The 26,397-nt window shown below is 45.5% G+C and overlaps 2 protein-coding genes and 1 pseudogene across 2 annotated transcripts; 2 read left to right on the top strand and 1 right to left on the bottom strand.

Annotated features, from left to right (window-relative positions):
- The first annotated feature begins 3,907 nt into the window (after nt 1-3,907).
- Nucleotides 3,908-26,350, top strand: LOC6543591. The gene is made up of 4 exons (XM_026976813.1): nt 3,908-5,175; nt 22,617-23,232; nt 23,449-23,577; nt 23,977-26,350. The coding sequence occupies exons 2-4, from the start codon at nt 22,800-22,802 to the stop codon at nt 24,603-24,605; spliced, it is 1,191 nt and encodes a 396-aa protein (XP_026832614.1). The 5' UTR covers nt 3,908-5,175; nt 22,617-22,799; the 3' UTR covers nt 24,606-26,350.
- LOC26526753 lies at nt 5,614-6,139 on the bottom strand. The gene has a single exon (XM_015158852.2). The coding sequence runs from the start codon at nt 6,092-6,094 to the stop codon at nt 5,669-5,671; it is 426 nt and encodes a 141-aa protein (XP_015014338.1). The 5' UTR covers nt 6,095-6,139; the 3' UTR covers nt 5,614-5,668.
- LOC6543593 lies at nt 10,997-11,748 on the top strand (annotated as a pseudogene).
- Nucleotides 26,351-26,397: the final 47 nt, after the last annotated feature.

Below are 26,397 nucleotides of genomic sequence, written 5' to 3'. Positions count from 1 at the left end.
GTTATTATTTTTCTTTGATATTTATTAGAAAATACAGCTCGGATTTCAGGGACTCGCCACTTAAGAAGTGATTTCTTACTGTGCAGGCCAGAAGCCTTGTAAATCTCAGCTCCACTTTGCCTGCCAAATGTCGCGCGAGGAGCACACAAATCCCTTGGAAAACCGAAGGCCCCGGGCAAGTGTTCAAATTCCATTAAAAGAACATTTACAAATTTGGCAAAGATCAGCGGCCAACGGAGCCCGAGGAGCATCCACAGAGTGCTAAACACAAAATCGAATGCGCTCTAAACTGGCGCGACACCTTCCTCTCCACCTCCATCCACTTCTGGTGAGGATGGGGGCTGGGAGTTGGGATCGAAAGACCTTGAGCACCCCGAGCTTTTGGCTCTAAAAATAATGCAAGACAAACAACAGCAAACAAGCGAATGCAACAATGCAACTCTTTTTTTCCTTCTTTTTTTTTGTTTGTCTCCAACAGCGTTTTCCCTAACAGCCCGAGGTGATAAATAAAATTCTTTATATGCAATCTTTTAATGCAATTTACAATAAAATCAACATGGAGTTTAGTTGCTGGCTGGCTGACTGGCTTCCTCCTTTTGGGCCCTCGCTAAATAACAAGGGGGCACAGCTTGATTTGACATTAGCACAATCCCACAGATCACCTTCCCAAAATGGATTTCGCCGCCGTCGTTTGTCCTCCCATCGTTCTTCCCTCGATGGTCTGAACTTTTGCGCAGTCGCAGAAACGGAAATGGAGGCCCAGCGAACGCGATGATCACTGCGACCGGGCAATAAATACACCATAGAAATGATGTACGGAAAACGATCGGAGCTGCAGCAGCTTCAGCAACAGCTCTCCAGCTCCCAGCGCCCAGCTCCCAGCTCCTCGGTTCTTGGCCAAATCGAGCATGGCCATCCCAGACATCCCAGCCAGCATCTCAACGGGGGTGCCTGCTTGACTGGCTGACTGGCTGAGTGGCTGAGTGGCTGGGCGATGGCGTTGCTGTGGCCTAGGAAAATTGGCACAGTGGTACCATCGCAATGCATAATGGATAGGCCCTTAGTTCAAATCGCTGCCTCAATGGGCAATTAGTTACGAGTAAAATGGAACTGCCACTGGAAATCTGACGGGTTCAATTCTATTAGTGCGCCATTTATTTTGCAAATACTATTTTTATAAATATTTCACAATATATAATATAATAATATTTCAGAATATATTTCATTTTTAATACAATTTTGTCTAGTTTTCGAACAATAAATAATTAATCCCAATCCTGTTTCATAAACCAACCAATTTGATTAAAAATATTTAATAATTTTATTTTACACTTTAAGTACTTAAGTACTGATTAAGTATGCTGCGCCATTCCGAGCAACCACGCCCACTGTTGCTGCCCAGGGTCTGGCAGCTGCCTAGATGCGGATGCTTGGGGCATCTCCTCCTGCCGCTGCCACCGATCCCGATTCTGATTCCGATCCCGCTCCTGCCGCTCGTTTGGCTACCACTTTGCGTCTGGAAACGCTGCCGCGGATTCCGATTCCGATTCCGCTGCTCCTGCTCCTGCTCGCGGAGCTGGCGCGGCATTATTAATGATAAATGTGGCTTGCACTCATGATAAATACAGAGAATCGTTGAAAGGTATAAATCAATAATAGAGAAGTTTGTTTGCAGTTAGGCAGGCGCAGGATGGAGCCGAGATTTTCAGCCAGCAGACAATGAGTTTGTCCGGGCATAATTCACCCGGGAGCAAAAGGTCTGCGTTTGGAAGCTGGCCAAGGGATCTGATTAGCGGATCGGCCCAGGAGGAGACCGCAACTGCAATTGGCTGTGGCTTTCGATGCGGCTGTCCCCCACTTGGCTGCTCCACAAAGTCATGTTCATTAATTGACTAATTAATCGACATTGGCTGTGTCGGCTGCAAACAAAAACTAAGACATTACAGCCAAGGCGATTATCAATAACAATTAGCCGACGCCTCTCCGCCAGCCTGTCAAATTTAACGTGGCCCCCCTTTCAACTTGGCTAGCTGCATTTGAATGCACAAGTTACGCATCCATCAACTGTCAATTGTTTGTCCTGGCTTGGCGCTCCGTCTTCGGAGACGGAGACGAAGACGAAGACGGAGGAACGCGCATTTCCCATAAATCATTCGAAAGGCTCTCTGGCGGGCAATGTATTGCGGCATCGTCAACCCAGAATCGAATCCCTGACTCGTCGACGACGTCTTCTGCCTGTCAGAGGAGTCGTGGTCGACAGTCGATGTGAAGGAGGAGCAGGAGGGCCTGGCCCACTCGGATGCCCATCCAAGGCATCGAACTTGTCTAGCCCATCTGAGTGTCGACCCTGTCCATCTTGAATTAGTTGAGCAGTCGCAAGACATTAGGTGGAGCGTATGGCTGAAGATGGCCAACTATATTAAGTTTGACTCTTAATGCATATTTTCCAAGCGTTTACTTCTCAAGGCATTGCTGAAGGCCAGATTGAATTTATTTACGATTTAAATCAGGAATTTCTATGGAGATTGTTAATTTAAGTGTTACTCTCCTACTAAACAATAAGTTGGGGCAATATTGGGCAAGAGTTATATTTGTTAGGGACTAGCGAAGTTAGTTATATAAACCGGTTTCAAATAGGGAAAAGTTTATGTCCTTTGACTTCAAACTCTGCATTCAAAGTGAATCATAAATTGCAAAAAGAGAACCTGCATTCCCATTTAAATGTCCATTTGCAGTTTTCACCCGCCATAATTTCTTTTGATAAAACACCTAATGATATAATGTTTAATTACTGATAAAAGCAACAACTAAGTGCTCCTTTCACCGGCCTTTGAAGCACGTTTTTTGTGCTGGCTAAGTTTTAAGTAGAGTCCGAGCCTCCACCCGCCTTTAACTTTGGCTGCACACGCATCGCCCCTCGTTTCCTCCTCGGAATTTTCCACGGACACTCACCTGACGGAGCCGGCAAACTTTCGCATAATAAAGCAGGTGCTTTTCCTCCCCCAAAAGGATCAGAGCAGCCCAGACCAGTCTGACCTCGCCGCCTGAGTCACCATCACCATCGCCATCGCCATCGCCATCTGCACGAACTGTTAATGTGCTGGCGATTTTAGTTATGGCCAGTGGCCACCGCCAGTTGGGAGTTGAGACTTGACCAGCTGGGCAGTGTCCTTTGTCCCGTTGATAATTTAAAGCCAACGACCTGGCCCTGGCCGGGATTAAGCCAACTGAATGGCAACTGTTTTTTGCGCAAATCACAGAGAAAATAAATTGAGGATTTCGCACTTACAGAATGCAATTTCGAGCTGGCTTTGCTTACCAATCTCGAATGCATGTTTCATGTAATTTTGTGACTTTAGGTTGTAACGAAAAGTATTCTAACGCAAAAGCGTGATGAAGGAAAGCATTGTAGCACTAACAGCCGCACAATTTTTTCTGCGTGTAGGATGGCACACTCCTGCCCATCTTCAGCCCACACCAATCTCTTCCGATTCCGCTCTTTTGGCCATCTGAATATTCATTTCAATTGTGCGAACTGCATCGGCGGCGAGGAGGAGCCTGCACCATTCCAGCGGCAACGGCTTATGGCACTTTCTTTGGGCCAACAGAGCGGATGGTGGTGCTCCTAGCTGCTGGTGGTGCCGCCCGGTGGGGGACGACGACCCACATAAATCATTCACAATTAGATGCGGACGCAACTGCGGCAGCGGCGGCGGCGGCGGCGGCGGCGGCGGCGGCGGCCTAAACACCTGACCGACTTGCTCCCGAAAAGACTCCGACTACGTCGGAGTTCCACTCGAGCGGGCAGCTCAAGAGTCGAGTGAGTTTCCGGGGGCATTGAGTGTGCCGATTCCATGGCGTTCCGCCCATGTTCCACGGACCTCGGCGGACCTGTTCCCAGTGCGTGCCGTTCAGTTTGTACTTGAGACCGGTTCGAAACGTTGCCAGTTGGAAAGTCAGCGGGCCGCGGACGACGATATTGCCCACAAAACAAAAAAAACAGAAACCAACCAGAACCAAAACCAAAAACAGCTCGCAACATTGGCAACACAGCAACCCCCACTAGCAACATTAGTTTCGTCTTGGAGCTGCAACTCAGGGTACCATTATATGATGGGATATGATACAGAAACGGCGATTGTTAAGTGATTTTGTGCGGTGATCAGTGTTCGGCAGTTGGCAGTTCGGCAAAATCCCCAAGAATGCCGCGTTAATTGAGCTGTACGTACAGCTGTAGTACAAATTTGCATAACCAGTGAGGAGGCATAAACAAATCTGGCCGCCGAGCGGAGGAGCGTCTTGGTTCACTGATTTAATGCCACAAACAGATTGCAGATTGTAGCCCGCAGCCGCGCCCCTGCGACTTGCAACTTCTTTGGCTGCAACTTGTGCAGCAGGCTACCAGGCAACCACCTTCACCTCCACCTCGAACTCCTTGCTGCATCTTGGACTCGGTTTGGTCTTGGTCAACCTGCTCGCAAGCTTGTTTCTGCGGAAGAGCTGCCGCCGGAGCGCCAGACCCGGCAAACAAAAAAAGAGAAATAAAAAATACAAAAACAAATCTAAAAAAAGTAGGGAAAAACACATACAGAACAACACGGCCGCCGTTGTCGTCGTCTTTGGAATTTTCTTTAAAAACAACGCGCTAAGATTTGCAACGCGGACCAGGCAAAAAGTGTAAAGGCAAGCAAATGCAGCCGAGGAATAAAAAAATTAGCGCATAGTGAAGTGTGTCCCAGTGTGTGTGGCGTCCATTGTACATGAGTGTGTGTTCTAACCGCCGAGTGTGCGAATAAGAAGGCTAGCTGCCCAACTCAGAGAGAAAAAGTTTGAAAAGTGTCAAGCGAGCGGCTCGGTGGCGGCCAATAACCCAGCGAGTGGCATGCAATTGCGGCCAGGCGACCCCGACGGGTTAATTACCGTTATCCTTGCAACACAGCAGCAACTGAAGCAACAACAGCGCGCCACACTAAGCGGCGCTCAAGTTGTGGATTACGTCTCCGCCGCGTTGTCGCCGTGTGAAAAGGACAACAGGAACGCAGCATCTGCAACATTGGCCATAAAAAGCGCATTCGCATTGAGCACACGGCAAAGTCAAGTGAACATTCCAATTGGCAACGTAGCGGGCTAATTGGCACACACACACACAAGCACATCGCTGCAAATCAGAACGAGGTGAGTTTCAAGAATTCTGCGAGTTTCTGCATTTCCTTCATCCAGCTGCCTGCCTTTTGAGCCATTGGCTTCTACAACTAAGCTCGTTAGCTGCCTCCGATTGCTGGAATGATTTATGAAGGAATGCATTGGCCAGACAGGCCAGAGAAATCTAAAGACCTATGGCTAACCAAAAAGACGGGTGTCCAAAACTATTTTGCCCGTGAAATCCAAAATTAGTTCTTCCTATAACAAATGCTTCGATATTATACGAGTAATTTCTACAATTTGTGATGGGTTACAACTAAAAAGCGTTTTAGAGCCTCTTTCTGTTGGTTGCATACAATAAAAAACTGCAATATGGTTGCAGAAATGTTACTTATGGATTGCTTATCTATGTATCTTGACTTGCATGTATGCGAAGTCAGAGAAAGAAAAGAACGTATGTGGATTCATTTTTCAATTCATTAAAATTTTATTTCCTTCCCCAATAACTGAATAAATGAAGGATGTTTCAATCGAAAGTATGCTCCCAGTCAGCGCCTTCAAAGTTCTGATGACTAGGTCCTTGAAATACCTCTGTACCATGCATAAAATCATTTATAGATGGTCTGGGCTCTTTTGTTACCGTTAGCACTTTGGAGATAACCACGTTTTCTTCACCGTCTTTAATTTGCTTACTTTCGCTTACAATGACGATATTATTTCCAAGACCTGGCAATGGTTGGAATGTCTTAGCCGGAAGTTTATCGATGACGGTCTCTTGAAAGAATCCAGGTCCTGGCACATAGGTATTTCCCTCCGCTTCCGTAAGGTCCGATGTGGAGGTGTTGACCATTATAGATCCATTCGGAAGGTTAATGCTATTAACATTGTTATCTTTCCCATTGGCTAAAACGCTGGCGCAAAGGATTGGCAATAGACCCCGTATCCAAACCATAGTCTCTAGAGATTCGTTTAATATAAGAGGAGAATCTGGGCTTATAATACATAACAATCGTTTGGACTAACAAAAATGTAATGCTTTGACATTCAGCTTGAAATCGGTTTGCTTCACATTTCGAATAAAATTAAATGGTTATACCTGTACTAGGGATGCTACATGCTTTATAAATGTTTATAAATTAGTGGATATTCCTATATCTACTAGAACAGTTTACACATCGAGGTAATATTTCCTCAACCTTAAGCCCATTCTTAAGCTTGAGCCGGACTTCGTCTGGAGCAAGTCAACGATTTTTCTTTTGATCTCTGGCTCGGCGCGACTTAAAAGCGAGCCCAGCTGTAGGCCAATTCCAGGGAAGTCCACTCCATCAGGCTCCACTCCATCCAGTTTTCCGAACTGCAGATACATTTGTGACGGGCCACTTGGAGCTGCTCGGCTTCGATTCTTGTATCTCTCAATTTCCATTAGACCCAGAGCGGGTTCTCTGTTTGGTTCTGAAGTGAATTTATGTCGAGCCGCTAAACAATTGATGCTGAAAAATGATGGCAATGACAAAGTGATTACGGCCAGCAATGGAAAGCGATGAGAGAGCTGCCAGCAATCGAAGTTCAAGTTGAAAAATAACATTTTCAATTTCCAATTGTGGGGCTACAGTGAGCAAGAGCAGTCTCGGCGGAAAAGTGAAAATGAAATGCTTTGCTAGCAGACAAAAGGTTCATCATTAATCATTTAGTTTGTTGTTTTTACAGCGCAACCGAAAGTATACCTATTTATACGTACATAATCGTCTTGACTGGGCCACTTCTTCTTCGTTTGGGGCACGTTCTCGATTTGAATCTTTTCCGTCCATATGCCGTCCCATTTTTTTGTTTTCATCCCGTGTTTGTTTCGTCTCTGAGTATTTGGCTTGGTAAATTGCTCGTCGTCATGCTTTTATGATTTGGTATATTATTTTTGAGAATTTGATGCGCTCAACTTGATAAGCCCAAAGCGCCCTGTGCTCTCCTCCTGCGCCCTCTTCCCCTCACCCTGCTCACCCACCTGCATTCCTGGCTTATTGTTGTGCCCCTCGGTGTACGTGTGTACCAGTGTGTAGGTGTGTCTGTCCACATTACCCAGCCCAAAGTTCAGAATTTTTTAACAGCACCCCGAGAACAGATTTTTTCGATCTCCCTCCAGAGTTGCAAAATGTTTAAAGTTTTAATAACAAGCCCCGAACGAAATTTGTTTAGGTGTGTCGTTGCTGTAATACTCTATATACGATTTATGCCAACAATTGAACCAGGAAAACAATAATATTACCACTGATACCTAGATTGGTATCTAGACAAAGTGTGTGACCCTCTCAAAGTGTACCAATATAAACATGGTATGGTTCCCCGATTTCATAACAAATTAAATTAAAGTCAATGAAAGCCCTAAGTAGAAACAACCCAGCTCCGTTTAGTGTATCTGCAAAGCCAACGTGCAAATAAACTTGGCCAACTTCACGAAATGCTTGCGCATCAAACTTTTATTTACCAGCTTCGAGCGAAGTACAGCGAAGCCCCCCGATAACGGCCCAGTGTGGCCCACCCTCGTTGCAATAATTCCATCTCGTTGTACAGTTTATTATATAATTTTTGTCCCTCTTTGACTTTTATCTTACGTTTATTATGCCCCATGGAATTTGCCGATTTCCAGACGCTGCCCAACAACCCGCTGGAGGTCAATGTCTCCGCCCAGCCACCAGCCACCACCCACTCACCCAGCACACGAGGACGAGGCAGCCATCCCAAGGATACATCCAGCCCGGTGGCATCTTTAAGAGTTGTAATAACTTTGGCCCAACTGTGGATGGGGGACTCGCGCTCAGATGGGACTCTGTCTGGGGGCAAAGTGCTAAAATGCCTTGACGCATTCTTTTGCACTTGTTCTTCATCTCGGGGAACAGGAGTAGAGGCCGCCCGGCCAGCAGCTGGCCAAATGTCGGGCTCACTCCCACTCCGGCTACACGAATACTTGAATCCTTGGCAGAAAACGTCGACTTGTAATAATCATAATCGTAAATTTGCAAAAAGCTGGCCGAGCCGTGTGTCCTGGCCGCGTTGGTCCTTGGGGCCCGCTTAGCATTTTGCGCGGATCCTAGGAGGCCGTTGCCAAAAGAGGCGTGTTCGTGGGCGTTGTGTTGTAGGCGTCATCATCATTATAATGGCCCTGTTTTATTTATTTTTTTCTGCTCCTCGCAGTGGGTGTGTGCCTTGTGCGTGGTTGAATTACTGGGGGGAAATTGGAGCAGGAAGAGGAGATGAAAGGCCCCATACTTCACAGCCTGTCCATCGTCTTGGCGAAAGGCATTTAAAAAGTTTTCTAAACTTCATTTTGAAGTTTTATTACCAGCGCAGAATAAAACGCCGCACAAATTCATCCTCCCTGCGCATTGCTATTCGCTCTTATTTTTCTGGCTTGTTGTTGAAATTTGCTCTATTAAAATTCCGGGGCGCAGCTTTGCCGGCACAGCGAGTTGGCCAGGATCTCGGTGCAGGGATGCCGCAAATGCCATCGTTCCAGGATCCACGCCCAGATCCATACTGTGGAAGGCCTGCATCTGGCGCAGCCATCAGTTATGCAGGTTCGTCCTGCATTTCGCCTCCTCGAACCCCTCTTCTTTTGCTCCTTTTTCCACTGCTTATCCTTGCCGGCGGCTTAGCAGCTTTGTTCGACTCATCCAAGCGGCCTGAGCATCCAACCAGCATCCATCCAGCTGCTGGAGCAAGCAGCAGCAGAGCCAGGACTCTGGGTAAGTCTTAGTTATGTGGAACTGGCATTTATCTTGCGATAATAGCAAGTTGTGCGATGCCAAGGCCCTGGCGGAATTTTCATGGATGTGCCAGGAGGTGTCTCAAGGGGTTTTGTGATTCACATTTTAAATAATGCCAAGGCAATAATTGTCAAAGCTCATCTACATGAAGGACTCTAATATTTCTTAGCAAAATATATCAGTTAGTGAACCCCCTTGGGGGCGCCACTGACTGTCTTCCTTATCCAGTGCAGCATATGCTGGCTGTGAATTTAACATTTTGCTAGCGCCAGACAAAGTATGCATTCAAACAAGTCACACACAAAATGTGGGCGGTTGCAGGTGGTGGGCGGGTCCCAAGGATGTTCCTCTAGAATCCACGGCCCCCATCTTATTTTCTTGCTCGTGCATTTTTATCCCTAACGAAAATGTTTATCTGTGTAACTGTAAGCAGGATAAACGCACGCTTACACATGGATACAGATACAGATACTTATACATATACAGTTACAGATACACAGACGCACAGACACACAGATACAGATGCTGGGGCAGAAACTTGAGCTACAACAAAAATAGATCAGTTTAAGTACAAATGGCCGCCAGTGCCACGCCCCCGCCTGGCTCTTTGCCCCCGCCCACCTCTTTCTTCCGCTTCCCTGCTCCATTCTTCTTGCTTCTTGAAATACTTTTGCGGTTTCTTTTACTTCCGTTCGCTCTTCCTTCGCTCCTTTCTTTCACACGCGCCGGCTTCCATTGTTAAACTTTAATGCCAAATGCGGTACGAACCTTCTGAGGGGCGGCAGACCCCTGAGGGGGCGTGGCTGTACAAATTTCACGAAAATTGTCCTCGCCACGGCGCACGGGGCATCCCTTTGGCAGGCTGCTCATTTACTTTGTTGTCCTTGCTGGTCCTCTGGATTCCATAGTTTTTTTTAGTTTTTAAGTCTGGTTGTTGGTTTTACGTAGATTTGGTTTTGCAGTTTTTGTTGCATTAGCTGGTCGTTGAGGCGTAAAGTTCAATGGCGGGTTAAATGGACTTAATACCGGAACTTTTTAGAACTTTTCCCCCGCCCCCGAAGGACCAAACTTCCAGCGTTGATCGTCCTGGGCAACAAAGTGAAAGTTTTTTTTGTTGAACAGCTTAAAAAGAGATTGGCTTTCCTGCACCCACCCCCCACTTCCCCACTTCTTTTTCTCGCTGGCCAAAGGATTTAGCAGTTTGTCCAAGTTTGTGTGTGTGGCCAAGTTCGATGGAAATGTGGAAAAGGAATTTTCGACAGTAACAATAAGTGATGGCCGAATGTGTTGGCTGAAGTTACTCCGCCTTCGAGGACAAAGTTTTTAGGTGACAAAGGAAAAAGTTGGAAATTATTTGAAATGCTTTTCAAATGGCAAATGGGCGAAATTGAAATGGAATATGCACATTTAAGTCGTAGTTATCTGAAACTATTTCCCAAATGCAATTTAAGAGTATGTGGCTTCAAATCTAAAAAGTTTTAACTCTGTTTTTTGTTTCTAAACTTTACTGCAAAAATCCATGAAGAGATTTACCCCTTCGAATTTCGGGGCGCGTGTCAAAAATTTCGTTTCCATCACTTGGAAAACCCTTCAGACGAAACTTGGCCAACTTTAGCGACGCTGAGGGTACTACGGAAAATTTGAAGCCAGTTATGTAAAAGAGGCCAGCAAACAAAACAGTCAAAAAAGAATAAGGGTGCCAAAGAGCAGGGGAAAAAACGGAGTCTCGTGTCAGCTTTTTATGCCTTTGGCCAAAGGACATGCTGGCAATTTTGTTACCCAAGAAGGGGCAAAAGGACGATTTTCCAGGGGGGTGGAGGGAAATCGTGGCGACAAGTTGTTAAGTAAGCAGCGACAACTCAAATAAAAGGCCAGCAGAATGGGATTCCAGATAGTTTCGCTGCACTCAAGTCGGGGAGGTGTAAAAAGGCCATCAAAAAGCGTTGGCTCTTTGGGAGATTTCTCTTGAAGTTTCTCGTTTGTTGGCCCGTTCTAAGGTAAACAAAAACTAAAAGTGAGAAAAGCAAGCGCCCCAGAGATTGAATAGATTGAGCAGAGATTGAGTCTCTTGCACAGCTCTGTATACAATATTAAAATTCGCTTATGCCCAGGACGTCAGACAGACGTCTTATCTTCTGGCCGAGTCTTACCTGCAGTTGTTTTAGGCGGCTTTTGTTTGGTTTCCGCTTCACACTTCCCAAGTGGCGGATCGCAGGGCCGGGGACTCCGTACTCCGGACTCTGGACTCCCAGATGCGGTTTATGTGACATGCGGGCCAGGGAAACCCAAGAAACTAAAGAAGCGGCAGCGGCAGCGGCAGCAGGCAGTAAACAAACGAATGCTGGCAGGTGAGTGGCAGCAGAGGCGGAGTTCCAGGGGCTTAAGGGGGGCATCTCAGGGGCCATCATGGGTTTCCGGGGGTTTCCGGGGACGCCAGGGGACAGGGTGTGGCTGGCTGGTACCAGAAGTCATACAAACGCAAGACAAAACGAGGCGACAGACAATACAAGACTTCGAACTTGTCATACAAAACGCTGGCGCGACAATCAATGGAATTTATGGTCGCAGCAGGTTCAGTGCCGTGCCAAACCCAAGCCCAAGCCGAATCCGAATCCCAATCCCACTGACAGAATCCAACCCAGGCCCAGGCGAGAACCATTCCCAAGGCTGCGCGGACTGACTGACAAGTGCACTTGCAGAAATGTCCTTGCTCCTAGTATTTTCAGTGCAAGTACCCAAAGGATTTAACCAAATTTTTCTATATTCTAAAATTGCTTAAAGCCTTATTAACTTAGTTTTAAAAAGAAGATAATATAATATTTTCCAAGATATTTTTGTAATTAATAAACTAATTAATCTAGGCAATACCATTGACTTCTAAACTCTTCTCTTTTTATTTATCTCTATATCATAGAATTAAGCAATAGTTTGCTTTCTTTGTCAAACAGAGAAATCCTATTGTTTGTCGGAATTATTTCTTGAAGTGATAACTTGCCTTGGTGTACTTAAGCATTTTTAACGCCATTTGATGCCTTTTCACACATTCGGCAAAGCGGAGAACAAACACCACCAGAACCCCAGACCTTAACCGAACCGAAAAAAATAAAACTCGAGGAACACTTAGTCAGCCCATCATCGTCCTACGTCCTTCGCCCCGCCCCTCCCCCACCAGCAACAATGCTCATCCTTTTTACTGCCTTTTGGGATTCAGGACTGCTTTATGCGGCTTGTGTTTACACTAGCAGACCAGAACCAGGGTCCTGAAAGTACGAGTATATAGAAGGGGTGGGGCCAGCTACTGTATTGAATTTCACGCATCATTTGGCCAAGGTTCACTCGGCTCCTGCTTGGGTTTTAGGTTTAGGTATTTCGGACCCCTGAAGCGTGGGTGCAGCTTTCCGACTCTGCGGTTGGCTTAAAATTAAAACAAATATCGGAAAACAGGCAAGTGGCGTTGTTGCAAAGGTGTTGGAGTCGGCATTTCATTTCAGACAGGTGGAAGAATTTCGAGTTGCCCAAGGAAACGTAATATGCTCTGCATGCCCTTTTAGCCAAGGAGCTGTTTTCGGTTGTGGTTGCCCAAAGTGAAGTGCTAGTGGGGAAATATGCCCGGAATGTGTTGGCCAAAGGGTTCGGAAATTCGGGGAAATTGAGGGTTGCCAGCGAGCGTGTTGAAAGGGGCATTCCAATGTGTAGGATATCAATAGGCAGTCGCAAGATAATGAAACTGAAACAGGATAGAGGGGAGGCCTGAAACAATTTGGATATTTGTAGGAACTCGACTGGCAATCCAATCCAAGCATAGCTTGAATCTAAGTGTATAAGATGAGACTTTATGTAAAGTGAGCCTTGTCAAATAGATAAATTTTCATAGTGAGCCTTCTTAATGAGTGCTTGCAAATGTTTGTTCCTACTAATTATGCCAGTGCTCCGCTTAATTGAAACCGCTCTTATAATTAAAACTTTAGTTGGCTGTAGAGCCGGAGAACACAATTCCAATCCCAGAGACAACCGTGAAACCACAAAACATATATTACGTAATTCCCGACAAAGGGTAAAACAGAAAATACATTCAATATATATATATGTATATATAAAGCCTGAATAAATTTGGTCTGCCCCAATGCTGATTAATGTGGATTGCCCAACAAATGTGTGCACATTAGCATTAAAATATATGTACATCTATGGATGCTCCTCTCTTTCTGTGTCCAACTTTTATTAGGCCAATTAAATTGCGGTTGGCACTGAAGAGTTGAAAAGCTACGAGTATAGAAAACTCCGATGTCTCCCCTTTGTCCGTGTTGCCATTTAATGTGCAGCAATTTTCACCCAACAAAGGCAGTCAATTAGGGGGCTCCCCAACCCCTGAAAAATACAATACTATTGTTGTTCTAGCCGGCCAACTAAGACATCATGATATGATAGATATTTCAGCTTCGTGGCGAGCGAGGGGCAACTAATTAGCCATCATCAGCAGCGGCGGCTACACAATTTCCACCATCAAACAACAAACACTAAACTGCACTGGCCAGTTAACCGCAGGTACATGAGGGTTTTTTGGGTCTTTTGGGTCTTTTGGCCTGTGTTCTTGTTTTCCCTTATTTTTTGGGAAGCGTTAGTAACTAAATTAGCGGCCTCTGTTATTTTTTTCCGTTCTGTGCCCTCTTTGTGTGCTGTTTTTCCCTGTGGAGTATTTTTTCGGCTTTCAGCCGCCAACTGCAGCCACAAATTATTGGGCCCAGTGTTTTAGTTGTGTTGGCTCCTCTTTGCTCTGCCCAGTCGACTGCTGTCTGTTGCCTAATTTCCAGTTGCATTTGCCTGGCTAATACAGACATCTCGCTAAAGATGGCAGGGGTGAAAAGAAAACCAAAAAATATATTTGTAGAGCGGGCTGAGCGCGGGGAAAGCAGAAAGCACTTTTAGATAAAAGGTTTTCCATGTCGTCTCCATTTGGAATCCAAGCCACTATGGCTATATCTATGGTCATGGTCATGCCAAGGCCCTGGACGCTCTCAGATTTGGATTCGGATTCGGAATCGGATATTCCGACGCAGACAAGACAACGGTTTTCCTACCCCACACCCCAAAAAAAAGAAAAAGAGTGAAAGATAGAAAAACCTTCGTCGCGTTCCAGTGAAAAACTTTTAGTGAAAACCGTTGGTCGGCAAATTATGCATGCAGTTGCAGCGCTGCGCTTTTCTTTGTCTTCATCGTTTTTACTTTTCGGGCAGCGCTAAAAGCCTTTGGTTTATTAATGTTTGTACAGAATTTAGGAGGCTCTATCTGAGTGCTACTTCATCTTGTGTCTGCCGCTTTTACAGTGATTTAAGTTGGCCAAAATGATTTTGTCTGTCATTAATTTAGCCGCCGTCAAAAGCGAAGTTATTAGCGTGCGGGTTCCTCAAACACGTTTCCACTTCTGCTGGTGGTTGAGTAGCTTTTCACGTTGCTGCTGTTGTTTTCCCCCTGCTTTGGGCCAGAATCGCTGCAGGCCATTTGGCCGCCTTCCCTCCATCAAGTCGCTGCTACTCCCCGACTTCTGATTTTCTACTGAAGAAGCTCTCGAGAGGCGAAGACGACGACAGCGGCAACAAGCTCTGAAACATCTAAAATGTGGGACTGATGATGGTGGCGGCCACTCGGAATGACAACAAATTAGACAGTTAATGTTAACAATCTTTTATGATATTTACATTTTGGAAAATTGTTTATGTTGATTTATCATGCAGAATGTGGCGAGAGTCTTCCTCACTGTGGGAACATTCCCAGTGTGTTATGTGGGGATTGGGAAGATTAATTCCGGATTAATAGAGTGACAAAGTTTTCCAATTGAAAAACAGGTTGCCTTTCACTGTGCATTTCCTTAGTAAGCTCCAGTTCAAGAGGATTTCAGCTAGCTGCTTTAATTAATTATAAACTAACTTAAAGTTGTTTTGGTAAGGACTTATGCTGAAAGCTTTCAGCTATCGATTACATTACAATCCCTATTATATATCAATAACAATCATAATGAGCCATAACGCCATAGGATTTAATCAAAATAAACGCTCGAGCCGCAGCCTGGATTTTCTTAAAGATTATCTTGAGTATGCTAAGTATTTTCCATTATTTTCGCTAGCTGCGTAATTTCGATTCGCATTTTTTTGGCTTTAAAGTGGAAAATCGCTTTGGGAGGACCATCAATCATTTTTCAGAAAATGTCCAGAGTGGGCTCAACTCGAGTTTGCTTTTAGAGTCCTAGAATGGAGACTCAGTCTCATCCGCAGCTGTCTGCTCAAATCTGTATCAGCTCTATCACTTGCCAGCCACGCCCCCGAGTCCGCCCCCGCCCCCCGGCACAACATGTCAACAATACAAATGATGGGCGCGTCAACAAAGGGGCGTGGCACGGCAGCAGCTAGCTGTAATAGAGATAAATTCGCTTCATTTTTTGCTGTCGCTGATAAAAACAAAAAAACACAAAAAAACAAAGCACAGTGAAACCCAACAAAAAACTGGAGCAAAATCGGGGATACAGTGGGGGAGTTGGGTGCTTCCTCCTCCTGTGCATTTTGGGTTAGAGAATGGGGCTTAACAGCTGCCTTTGAAGCGACGCGCTGACAATGTCATTTGGCGACCACTTTATTGGCTTTAATGACAGCGCTGCAAGGTGTCCCTTTGGAGTTTTTGCTGGAGCAGCTGTTGGCCATCATCTGGAGCGCAGCTCGGGCGGTAAGCCCTGGCATTACTGCTGCCCCTCGGAGAGCGGAGCAGCCCGTTGGGAGCAGCGACTGGCACTGGGATTGGGTTTGGGATTGGGACTGGTACTGGAACCCACTCCTCGGCAATTGCTGGCCCCGCCAGTACGTGCGATTATTATCATCAATTTTGTGCCGACCGAGTGAGTGATGATTGTTCCAGGGAGCGGAAACTCGGCAACATTTCCACTTACCCTCGTTGTTCTTCTGGGGCTTGTTACTGCTTCTCGCAGCCGCGCGGTGGGTGGCTGCAGTGCCTCCAAGACTCCAGCTACACGCGCACAAAAATAATTGGCAACTGGCCTTGCCATTGCATTTGGGGATACTCTGCCAAGAAAATCAACGATAAAGCTCACATAAAATTATAGTTCAGTGACTTTTTAATATCAAATAAAATATTCAATGTGAAGGAATTGAACCTAATTGTTTCTAATATTTTTTTCTGTTCCTGTTGGCTTGTCCATATTCTAGCAGTGTAGGAAACCGTTAGGCGCGGGGGCAGGTGGAAAGGTAACTGCGAAACAGTAAAACAAGTACCAGTACCGCCGCCCGAAAAGACGGAGAATGGCAATGAGATTACAAGACTGAGCTGAGTCAGTACCATTCGAGCCAGGGGTTTTTGTTTGGCCGGTTTCTGACTGCTGGGCGTCTGTAAGCGTTAAAACGAACTCAAGTGGAAAACAATCTAATTTGCTAAAATTCCTTCCGCTCTCGGCCAGCTCAGCTCAGTGGATTTTCCCCCTCTGAACCAAGTCGAAGATATTTCTTCCTTCTATTTCAGCCGGTTGCGCTGGTGTTTTTCTTTTGCTCTTCAACTCAATTAAAGTTGATGGCCATTTTGCGTCGTCTTGGCCAATATTGTTGACTGCTTTGGCATTGGCTTTTATGTGCTCGGTTTTTAGCCTGGTTTATGAGCTTCCCAGCAAAGAGTTTCTCCTTGCCGGCTGTTTTATGTATTTATTTGTTTATAATTCGATTCGAGTGAGAGTTGGAATCAAGTTTATTGAGAGCCATTGAAAGTTGTTAATTTGATGGAGGGTTCTGAGCGGCGTGAGCAGTTAACCTGGTAACCCAATGAAAGTTTCAAGACCGCCCAGTTCATAGAGATTTTTATCTACACGTTTTTTCTTATCCGTTTGCTGCTAAACTTTTCCTGACACGATAATATATTTATGGGTATTTCAATTTATCTCCCAGCTCACATCCCAATTTCTTTATTATTTTAACATCTAGCCCCGCATTGTGCAGATTTTCTACCAACTTTGACCTTTTTCTGTCGTCTTCTCGGCCAGGCCAAAAGCAGAGAACGTTAATCTATTGTTTTTGCCAGTCAAGCAGGCAGACATGATGACATACCCCGCCTTTGCATTATCTCTATATAAAAGAGGACGAAAGTCCTCCGGCTTCATATGTATTTTCCTATTTTGCTATTAATGTCAGGGAAAATGTTTTGCTGGCGATTGGAAATTTGTTTGTCCTGCCATGTCCTGTCCGTTCGGCTTGACATTGTCCCAGAGACTGGACATTTGTCCTTTCTGCTCCTCCTGGTTTTGCCTCTCATCCTGATTTGTTTTTGCTTTATGACTTCACACAGCCACTTGATATATGAGGCATTTGCATGTGCCATAAATTTCTGCTGGCTTTGACTCTGCTCATTTAATATTCATAAATTTCTGCAGCCCCGAAAAGCATGAAGAAAAATAAATAGAATAAAATATGAATGTAGCTGGTGATAGGGGGTACTGGGGGATTCAAACTAATTTCCACAGCCCAAAACTGTTGTCATTTATTCTCGCCACACCCTCCACTAAGCCGCATAGTCCTTCTCATGCCCATTTCCCCCTGCTTCAGCCTGCTAATTGTTTTATGTGCCAAGATTTGTGTCTCTGTCCTTGTTATTTTTTGCTTTTTTGCTTTCTTTGTCGGGCTTTTTCAGCTCTCAGCCGCCCTAAACATGTTTGCACAGTCTTTGCCAGCCACGCCCACCAACCAGATTGGGAGAAGTTATTGTTCTTGGCGGAAGGAGTAGGTACACTGCGGAAATCTTAGCCGAAAGTGTACACATGCCTCATGAAGAAGTGACGAAATTAAACTTCCAAAACGCCCAATCTGCAATCTGAAAATTGAAACAGCGCACTAACTAGAACTAGTTGCAGAATGTTAAAGTCGGAATTAATCATATTAATCATATTATTGATTGCAGTGTAAAGGAGGTAGTGGCTGTTTTCACTTGCTTTTCGATTAGACTGCGCTGTTCGCCTGTGCCAACAACAAGGAATTAATTCATTTTATGTTTCCTGTGTGTGTGTGTGTATCTGTATCTTATGGATACCTAGCTGCTGCTTACGCCTACATATTGATTTTCGTATTTATTTTACTTTTTCGCTTTCTGCTTTTGATTATTTCCCTGGGAGTCGGGACCCACGAGTCGATGGATGGATGGACTGCTGGCTGCAGGCCAGGTCTTTTGTCAGTACAGTGCAGTCACCTGAGAGCGAAACGAGCAGGGAGTCCATCTGCTAAGAAGTAACCTGTATCGTGGCTCCACTGCACCATTGCTGCTGGCAAGAAAAATGATTGCGAAGAGCACAGTGGCCCCAGCCAAAAGGTGAGGCTCCAACGCTGCCTTCTATTCCTTTCTGCGCGTGTGTGGCCCGCGGCTGTCCTGGGGAATCTATCAGCTGAACCTGCTCCTCCAGCTGCTCCAGCTCCTCCTGCTCATCCGCAAAGCACTCCCGTCCATTCAGCACAAGGCAGCCTTTATTGAGTTTGTTCGCAAGCAAATTGCATTAGACACTTGGCAGCAGAAATGCACGAGAACGTACTGCTGCTCCTCGCAGTCATAACTTGTGTCCAAGTGAAAATTAAATTTTAAGCAAAATATCCAACATAAACATGCAACGAACTCAACCCTAAATGATCCAAGTGCCCTGCATCTCACCCCACTTCCATGCATTTTTTATGTTTTCCTCAACAAGTGTGAGGGAAATACGTTGAGCCCTATCTCGAGGGTATGCGTATGTGTAGGTTTTACGACCAGGGCATCCTTTTTCTTTCAACAGAATGCGTTTTCTGTAACTCGATAACCCCGAACACTACCATCCCCCATCCAATCCCGAAAATAAGGCAGACTACTCGAGGCATTAATGTCTTATTGACAGCTCAGGATTAGAACGAAGCCAAGTGCCTGTCGGTTGGGTGAGTGTGTTTGAAAAGGGATTATAAAGCGATTTGTTTGTCGAAAATTATGAATCTGGGAACCGAGAAGGGAACCGAACCGTCAGGGAGCTCCCACACGCTGTGTGTGGCTCGGAGTCAGTTTTAATATGCCCAGATGCCAAAAAGGGAAAATCAGGCATCTCAAATCTCTTGGCTTTTGTGGGGCAGGAAAAAGGGGAAAGGGGGAGAAATTTCATCAATTTTGACGTAAGCCAAGACAGCATTAACTAGCTGGTTTTGGGGGCTCAAGACATTGCTTTTTGTTGAAAGGGGATATTTTATGAGCAGCCGAGCTCACTTATCCCAAGCCAGAACTGGGAGAACTTTGCGTTTCTTAAAACAAAACCTATCTTAAATCCTGAACAGGGCTATAAAATTAGACCAAGATGCAACCATTGTCTCCCAATCTTAACTAGCTTTCCAAAAAATACAAATGTCTATTTTCATTTTGGTCCTATCTGGTTAACAGTCAGGTGCTCAACAATGGATTTTTTATGCCAAGTCCGCTGCTAAACGAAATCTCAAATCTAATCTCGGCTTCATTAGTGTTATGCATATGTGTTTGGTAATTTCAAAATCGATCGATCGCAGCGAACCGAACGCAGATCCCACAGAAATTCCAGCGCTACGTTCACATTCGTTGATTTCAATTTGAATTTGAATTGGCAATAAAACGCCAAGTTTATCAGCTGCCGAAGGGCCTCATAAACAGCAGATAAAGGTCTGCGGTTTTCCAGTTTTTCTTGCCCCAGGGCCCAACTCGTTATACAACTCTATTAGTTTCCATTTCCTCGGTCGCGCATACAAATCAACTAATTTTCCCCATCCGAAATATCCGAAAACATCGCTTTCTATGGACTGCACTCCAAAATGAGAGTTCGTAGATCTGTCCTCATAATTTATGTAAATCCAACGAAGGCCGTCACACTTATCTGCCCTGTGTGTACTTGTTTGGGCATTTGAATAAAATTTCAATTTTCATGCATAGCTATATCAGTTCGGTTTGTCCGAGTCCCATTTATATTATACTCGTATGCCAGCAGGCTGACTCAATTATTTCCTAGAGCTCCATACCTCTTTATTTTTGTATTTTTGTGGCAACACTTTGTCCTCGCCTCGCCAACAAAAAATGCCAGACACGTTCGAAATATCCATGTCCTCATCTTGGCTCTTCGCTCTTAAGGACGAAATAGACAAACTGAGGCAATTTTCGCTTGTGTTCCGAAAGATACAGACTCTGACATTTCGGGCTTAAAGCATCCGACACTATGGCTTTAAGGCAAATAAATTCATTTACCCTGACCTTTGTGGCTTACAAATCGCCTTTAATTGGGATTTAATTTTATTTATTTTTCTGGCAGTGCTCCTATCAGAGAATTTCGCTTGCATTCAATGAATAATTCCCCAGATTATAACCTTTAATTAAATGCACTGGGTTATTTTCCAATTTTTCCCATTTCAGCTGCATTTGGAGCATTTCCCAATGTGCATGCAATTAGTTCGCTCACATATTTAGCTAATTTAGTTGCGGGGGGCAAATAGTGTGTTAATTTTGAAACGCATGATGCACATTTCGGCAAACTCTACAGTTTCGCATAGTTTTACCCCCAGTTCACCCTTGTTTTTGGGCATTATTAGTTTCTAGCAAATAATAGTCCTGGAGGAACATAAATGAAAATAATGTACAAACATTTCGCACTAATTAAAAAGCAGAACGAGGATTTCCGGGGCATTGAGCGCGGGGCGGCACTGACTGGAAATATAAATATTGAATCGAATATTGAATTGAATAGGACATGTGTAATTGCTTTTCCCTTCTCGGCGATGTGTGAATATTGATTGTTGTGCATTCTCTCAGTTATTGATGGGGCGGCCCGTTGTTACTTTTCATTTTCATTTCCCGATTTCCCGATTTCCCGACTTTTGTTGCTGCTTTGTCGCACGGGGCGTTTCTCGTTTGGTTTGTTTTTGTTTGCCGATTGGTGGGTGGGCGTCGGTGCCACCTCCATTCGATTGGCAAACAGAGGAAGCCGCCGGCAGGCACGTTTCCACGCAAAACCGATTGAAACTGAAGACGCGTTTTTGGACATTCAATTGGGAATTGGTAGGAGTCGGGCCATCCAGTTGGGTGGAGCCCACGCACCGCCACTGCCAAATGACAGCTGTCGTCGCTGCAGAGTTGCCGCAACGAAGACTCAACTTCGGAACCAGCTTACTGCCATCAAAGGCAAATCAAAGTGCGCTCAGACCCGGCTCACGTGACTCCACAATTTATTTCAAGCATGCAGCGAAAATAAATTTATTAATAGCCGCAGTCAGTGGGGAAGAAGAAGTATTGCCGCCACCCACACAGCTTTTCGCAGTATCTCTGCATCAGGCCCCCCAAAAACCTCACAACCATTCGCTGCCATGTTCATTCATTCAAAAAAACCCGGAGAGATTCGCAGTTGGATTCGCAATTTCGCTTGCGTGAAGGAAGTTCAGTTCAGTTTTCTGCCCCGTTCGTTGGAGTCCGCGTCAATTTATGCGCCTCACGTTTTCTCATTTTCAAGAATGACTAAATATCGTTTACACCGAACTGCCGCCCCTTTTGGCCAACTTGCACCAGCAGCTCGCTGCATTTCTGCATATGAAGTATTATTTGCGCAAGTGGAATTAAACTTTCCGCGGAAAACTGCCCATTTTTTACCCGTTTTATTCATTTGGCCGGGCACATATTTCCTTAATTAAGCACGTGGCAAGTGGAAATGGTGCACTGCGAAAAAGACTTGCTCAAGACTTAAAAATATATATTTTGGTATGCAGCTACGCTAAACAATTTCATGAAACAAAATAGTTTTTGAGTGTGTTCTTTGTACCCCCTTTGTATCCGGTATGCATTGCAAATTCTTTGGCCGAAAAGCGTTGAAAATTTTGGCTAATGCCCGAAACGTGTTGGCCTCTGATGGTTTGGTAACGGAACGAAAAGAGAGTAGTTTGAAAGCGAAGGAACAAGAACGTTGTGAAAGGGTTGCCAACTGCCAAGTGGAGTGAAACAGATTTATTCGGCTTTAGCCAAGCCGAGATCTACAGAGCCAACTAACGAAGCACTCGGCCTTATTTTCACCTGCCGATTAGCTCGAGTTTTCCCCTCCCGTTCGTGGCGCTTGCAAATTAGTGTTAATTTATCAGGATTATTGCCTCGCAAATCAAGTTCGCTCAGACAACTGCCGAGAGGGAAAAAATAATTGGACGAGGATGGAGTTGGAGGAAACCTGACACAATGGAGGATGTTTTTAATAAAGCAAATTCGAGGCACTGAGCACTCGGAACTGTAACTAATGCTGACTTCTAGCCTGATATCGAACTGTCAAGCTGTCAATTCTCGTTAGCATTGGCTGCCATGTGTGATGTTGAAGTCCTGTGTGTATCCGCATCCACAGCAGGCGATGTGGGGCTCTGCTACTCGAAGTATCTGGCAGATAGCGCTGGCAGAGCTGTTCAAAAATTCAATTTCCAGCTGAAAAGATACAAATGCCAGCCAGCGGGTGCAGACGGCAGGGGTGGCTACAAATTGGAAATAGGTAGAAAAAAGGCATTTAGTAACGATTGCTGACATGAGTCTCTCTGGGCTCAAGGCTTAGGCGATACGAGAAGATACGCCTGAAAAATGTGAAAGCTCTCTCTCTTCGGGGAGAAATGCGCAAATACTGACAGCACAATTAAGGTTTTAATTGGCAAAACTAACTTGCTCCTTCCGTTTGCACTTTTCTTTCAGCCAAAAATTGCAAGAAAAGAGCCAGAAAACAGGCGAAGCCCAATCCATTCACCATGCCCCAAACGGAGGACTAACGGACAACTGCGATAACTGCAATAAGCGAGGAGGAGCGTCAAAGGATTGCAGCTTTGCCCCTTCAGCCGGAAAACTCCCTCAATCCCCCACCCGGAAAACGCAAGGAAAATGCCATCCGTAGCCAACAGCAACTACAGCAACGATGCGCGTCTCAGTTACGTTGTAAATCAAGTTGCATCCGTATCTGTGTCCATATCCGCATCCGCATCCGCATCCGCCCTGCCCTCCGTATCCGCATCCGCATTTCCCACCTTCAGTCCACCGCGAATCGCCAGTCTGGTGGCCAGCAGCTCCGCGGAGGACTTGAGCAGCTTTGGTGACGTGACGTTCGACATCTTCGATGACGATGACGACCTGTTCGGCTCGCCCATGGCCTTCGATGCCAGCGAACAGGGCCTCTGGAACGGACGCTTCGTACCGCCGCCGCCCCGCCCGCCCTTCTTCGTCGACGAGCCGGTGCTGAGCGACGGCCTGACCACGTGTGATCTGTGCTCCTGGGCGATGCCCACCAAGAGCACCTTCATGTTCGAGGGCACGATAGGTGAGTGCATATCGGGATGCACTGGGCAAATCGAGGGTATATGATAATAGCTTCGTACTGGAAAGAAAAGATACATATACTTGTGTTTTGCATCTATCTTTGGGTATCTATATCTATATCTCATTTTTCTTAGTGCAAAAATGAAAGCTGAGGGCCACATAACTTCCGTTACTAACCGTTACCCTTTCGGCCATCTCTCCCTTTTTTCTGTTGCAGAAAAGGCCACGGAACTGGGCTGGCCACTGACTCTGATCATCGTGTCCGTGTTGTCGGCGCTGCTAGGCGCCATCATCATGATTGCCGTGGTGCGCTGCCGGCGCAAAAAGTCGTCCAACAATCGCAACGGTGAGTGCTAATACTCCACATAGCCACATGGCCAAGTTGGCCGAAAAAGAAACAGTGGGCGTAGGCCAAGCACGGTGGGCACAGTGGCTACTAATTCAGCACTGCACATAAAACATTTTAAAAATCCTTTAAAAAATCGTTTCATACATATAGCCAAATAAAATGTTTGAAACCTTAAAATGTATACGATTTTAGTATTTTGCAACCCTTTCATGCTGAATGCCACCACTGTGCCCGCCGTTGGCCATTATGAGGCCTTTACCGGTGTTGACTCTCACAACATTCGGCGACTGTTTTCGCAACTGCGACCCAGCAACTAACCCCCTCTTCCCCTATTTTTCGGCACCCATCTCGTGTTTGTTATTGTGTGGCATCTGCATCGGTTTCTGCAACACGCAGACACGCACGTGCAATGGTGGTCTCGCAACAAGCGCGCCCACGGCAACGGCTTGAGTGGTGCGGGCGGGGCAAGTGGAGCGGCGGGTGGTGCCGGCGGCAACGTGCACCACCACAACGGCAGCAGCAGCAACATAAACAACAACCACCTGAGGAGGAGCAACATCTACACGGCCCACCCGGCGGACAGCATACGAGGTCTGCAGCCGCTGCCGGTGGTGATGCCGTTGCCACTGCCATTGCCCCACCCACCTTCTGGTGGTGCCTCACCAGCGTCATCGTCGACCACACCGCCAGCCACACAGCACCAGCAGCAGCAGCAGCAGCAGCAGCATCAGCCGTTGCAACAGCAGCAGTACTTCCACCCATACCAGCAGCAACAGCTCGTGCACCACTCGCATACGCACCACCACCACACGCACCACCATGTGCCGCTGTATCCACACGACTGTGACGAGGACGCCGCCTACGAGGAGCCGGAGTACCACCAGCCACAGCAGCTGCACTCGGTGAACAGCAGTAGTTCGCTGTCCTCGATGGGATCCTCATCACTGCCGCAGGAGTCAAGCAGTTCCCGGGCCACCCACTGGCCACCGGGTGCCACGTCAGCCACCATGGTCATAGCCAGCTGAGAAACGGGCCAGGACTGCGCCTGGATTTGGCAGCAGTAGTGTGGATGGGTCTGCGGACCCATTTCACTTAAGATGCAGCGCACATGGATGGGTGCAGATCATAAAGGGGATTACACGTAACCATTTTGTGAAGTTTATTTTTGCCAGTTCATCCAGGGACTACTCCCTAAATGTGTCTGTCGTTCGGTCCGCCTGTGTGTCGCCAATTGGGAAAACCGAAACGAATTTAGTGTCACTTCCGTTTCCGTTTCGCAAACTATCGAGTCAGACGAGTCAGGCGAGAGGGTTGCGGTGTGGCACGGCCACAGGACATGCTCTTTACATGCCATGCACGTTTCATCCTTTATTGCCGCTCGGCATTAGAACAGGGATTTTCTCGGATTAAAGCAAATAAAGGGCGTGCTTTCTGTTTGCACCCAACTGGCAACTGCCAACTGGCAACTGGCAACTGCCGATGATGCCACAAGTTTAAATCGGAACACCCAACATTGCTTCGGGTATATCGAACTGAGCCCCCAGGGATATATCAGCCATTTCAATGGGTATGCCTCAGTTGAGATTGGCATACCAGCAGCATTTGCTTTTTAAACCACTTGGATTTTGTTTAAATAGACATTTTCCGCTTAAGCCTTGTGGGCAAATGTATGCGAAGCATATTCTGGGACCTGTCCCGGGCAGACATTGGTCCAAAACTTTGTGGCTTTTCACTCCATTCCGCTCTTGTTTCGCAGTGACGAGAGCAAATGGGTTTTGGAACTGGAAAAAAATCAAGAAACAAATAACGATGAGGCGAAAATTGAGGAGAAAGTGGGAATAAGAAGTCGCAATATCATCCGCAGAATCATTAATCAAATTATGAGCTCAAGCATCTAATAGCATTTGCATTTTTAATAGCCACTCGTGGTAATAACAAACCCATGACAAGCATATCAAACGTAAGCTCAACAAGCCAACAGCCAACACAAGTACTTAAAACAATCAAACATTGCAGCAACTTAAATGTAAATGCAAACGTAAACAAAAACTCGCGCCATTGTATATTAATTGTAAATATTTTTTGCGATCCGCTCCAATTAGCAATTAACAGCAGGAGCGTGCAACAGAAAGTTTCTTCAACAACATCATATTGCATACTTCAATTCAATACGATAGAGAAAGAGTACGAAAGCAAACAAAACATTCCTCTTCAAAGCAAACGCAAAGTTCAAGTTTTCATTTAACAATTATAATTTACGACAACACTCAACCAAAGACTAGTCATTTAAGTCACAAGGTCGATATGTACAAACAAGTTAAACGAGAGATAAAATATGATTAAGCCAGTTAATTAATTCGATTTACGGATGCTGCATTCGAAGCTCGAATGCATTCGATTCGCATTTATTAGTTTTACGAGATGAAAGAACAACTGCAATAATGTATTTTAAATATTTATTCATTAAACGCACTTTTGTCCACTCCCCTTCTATCCCACACAATAACAATAATCGTAATTAGCATTTATAATTAAAAACTCAAACATCAAGTAAATAATAAATAATGAAAACGAAAGACGAGCGGAATATGCGCAAAAAATTACTACGAGCAACTCAAAATGTTCCATTGTTTAGATTAGCCAACTAATTACATGGAAATGTAAACAAATCAAATACTTCATAGTTTTCATAACAAATTCATTAAATTGTGCAGAAATAATTTAGGCACACAAAATACGAAAAGAAAATAAAAACCAACAAATTAAACAACATCGTATTGTGTTTCAATCTATTTGTTTCGCTATACCGCCGACCAC

The sequence above is a fragment of the Drosophila erecta genome, unplaced genomic scaffold (genome assembly GCF_003286155.1).
Source record: "Drosophila erecta strain 14021-0224.00,06,07 unplaced genomic scaffold, DereRS2 tig00000021-arrow-pilon, whole genome shotgun sequence".
Lineage (NCBI taxonomy): Eukaryota > Metazoa > Arthropoda > Insecta > Diptera > Drosophilidae > Drosophila > Drosophila erecta.
Note: the sequence above shows the minus strand (reverse complement) of the source record. Positions and strands in the feature narration are given on the sequence as shown.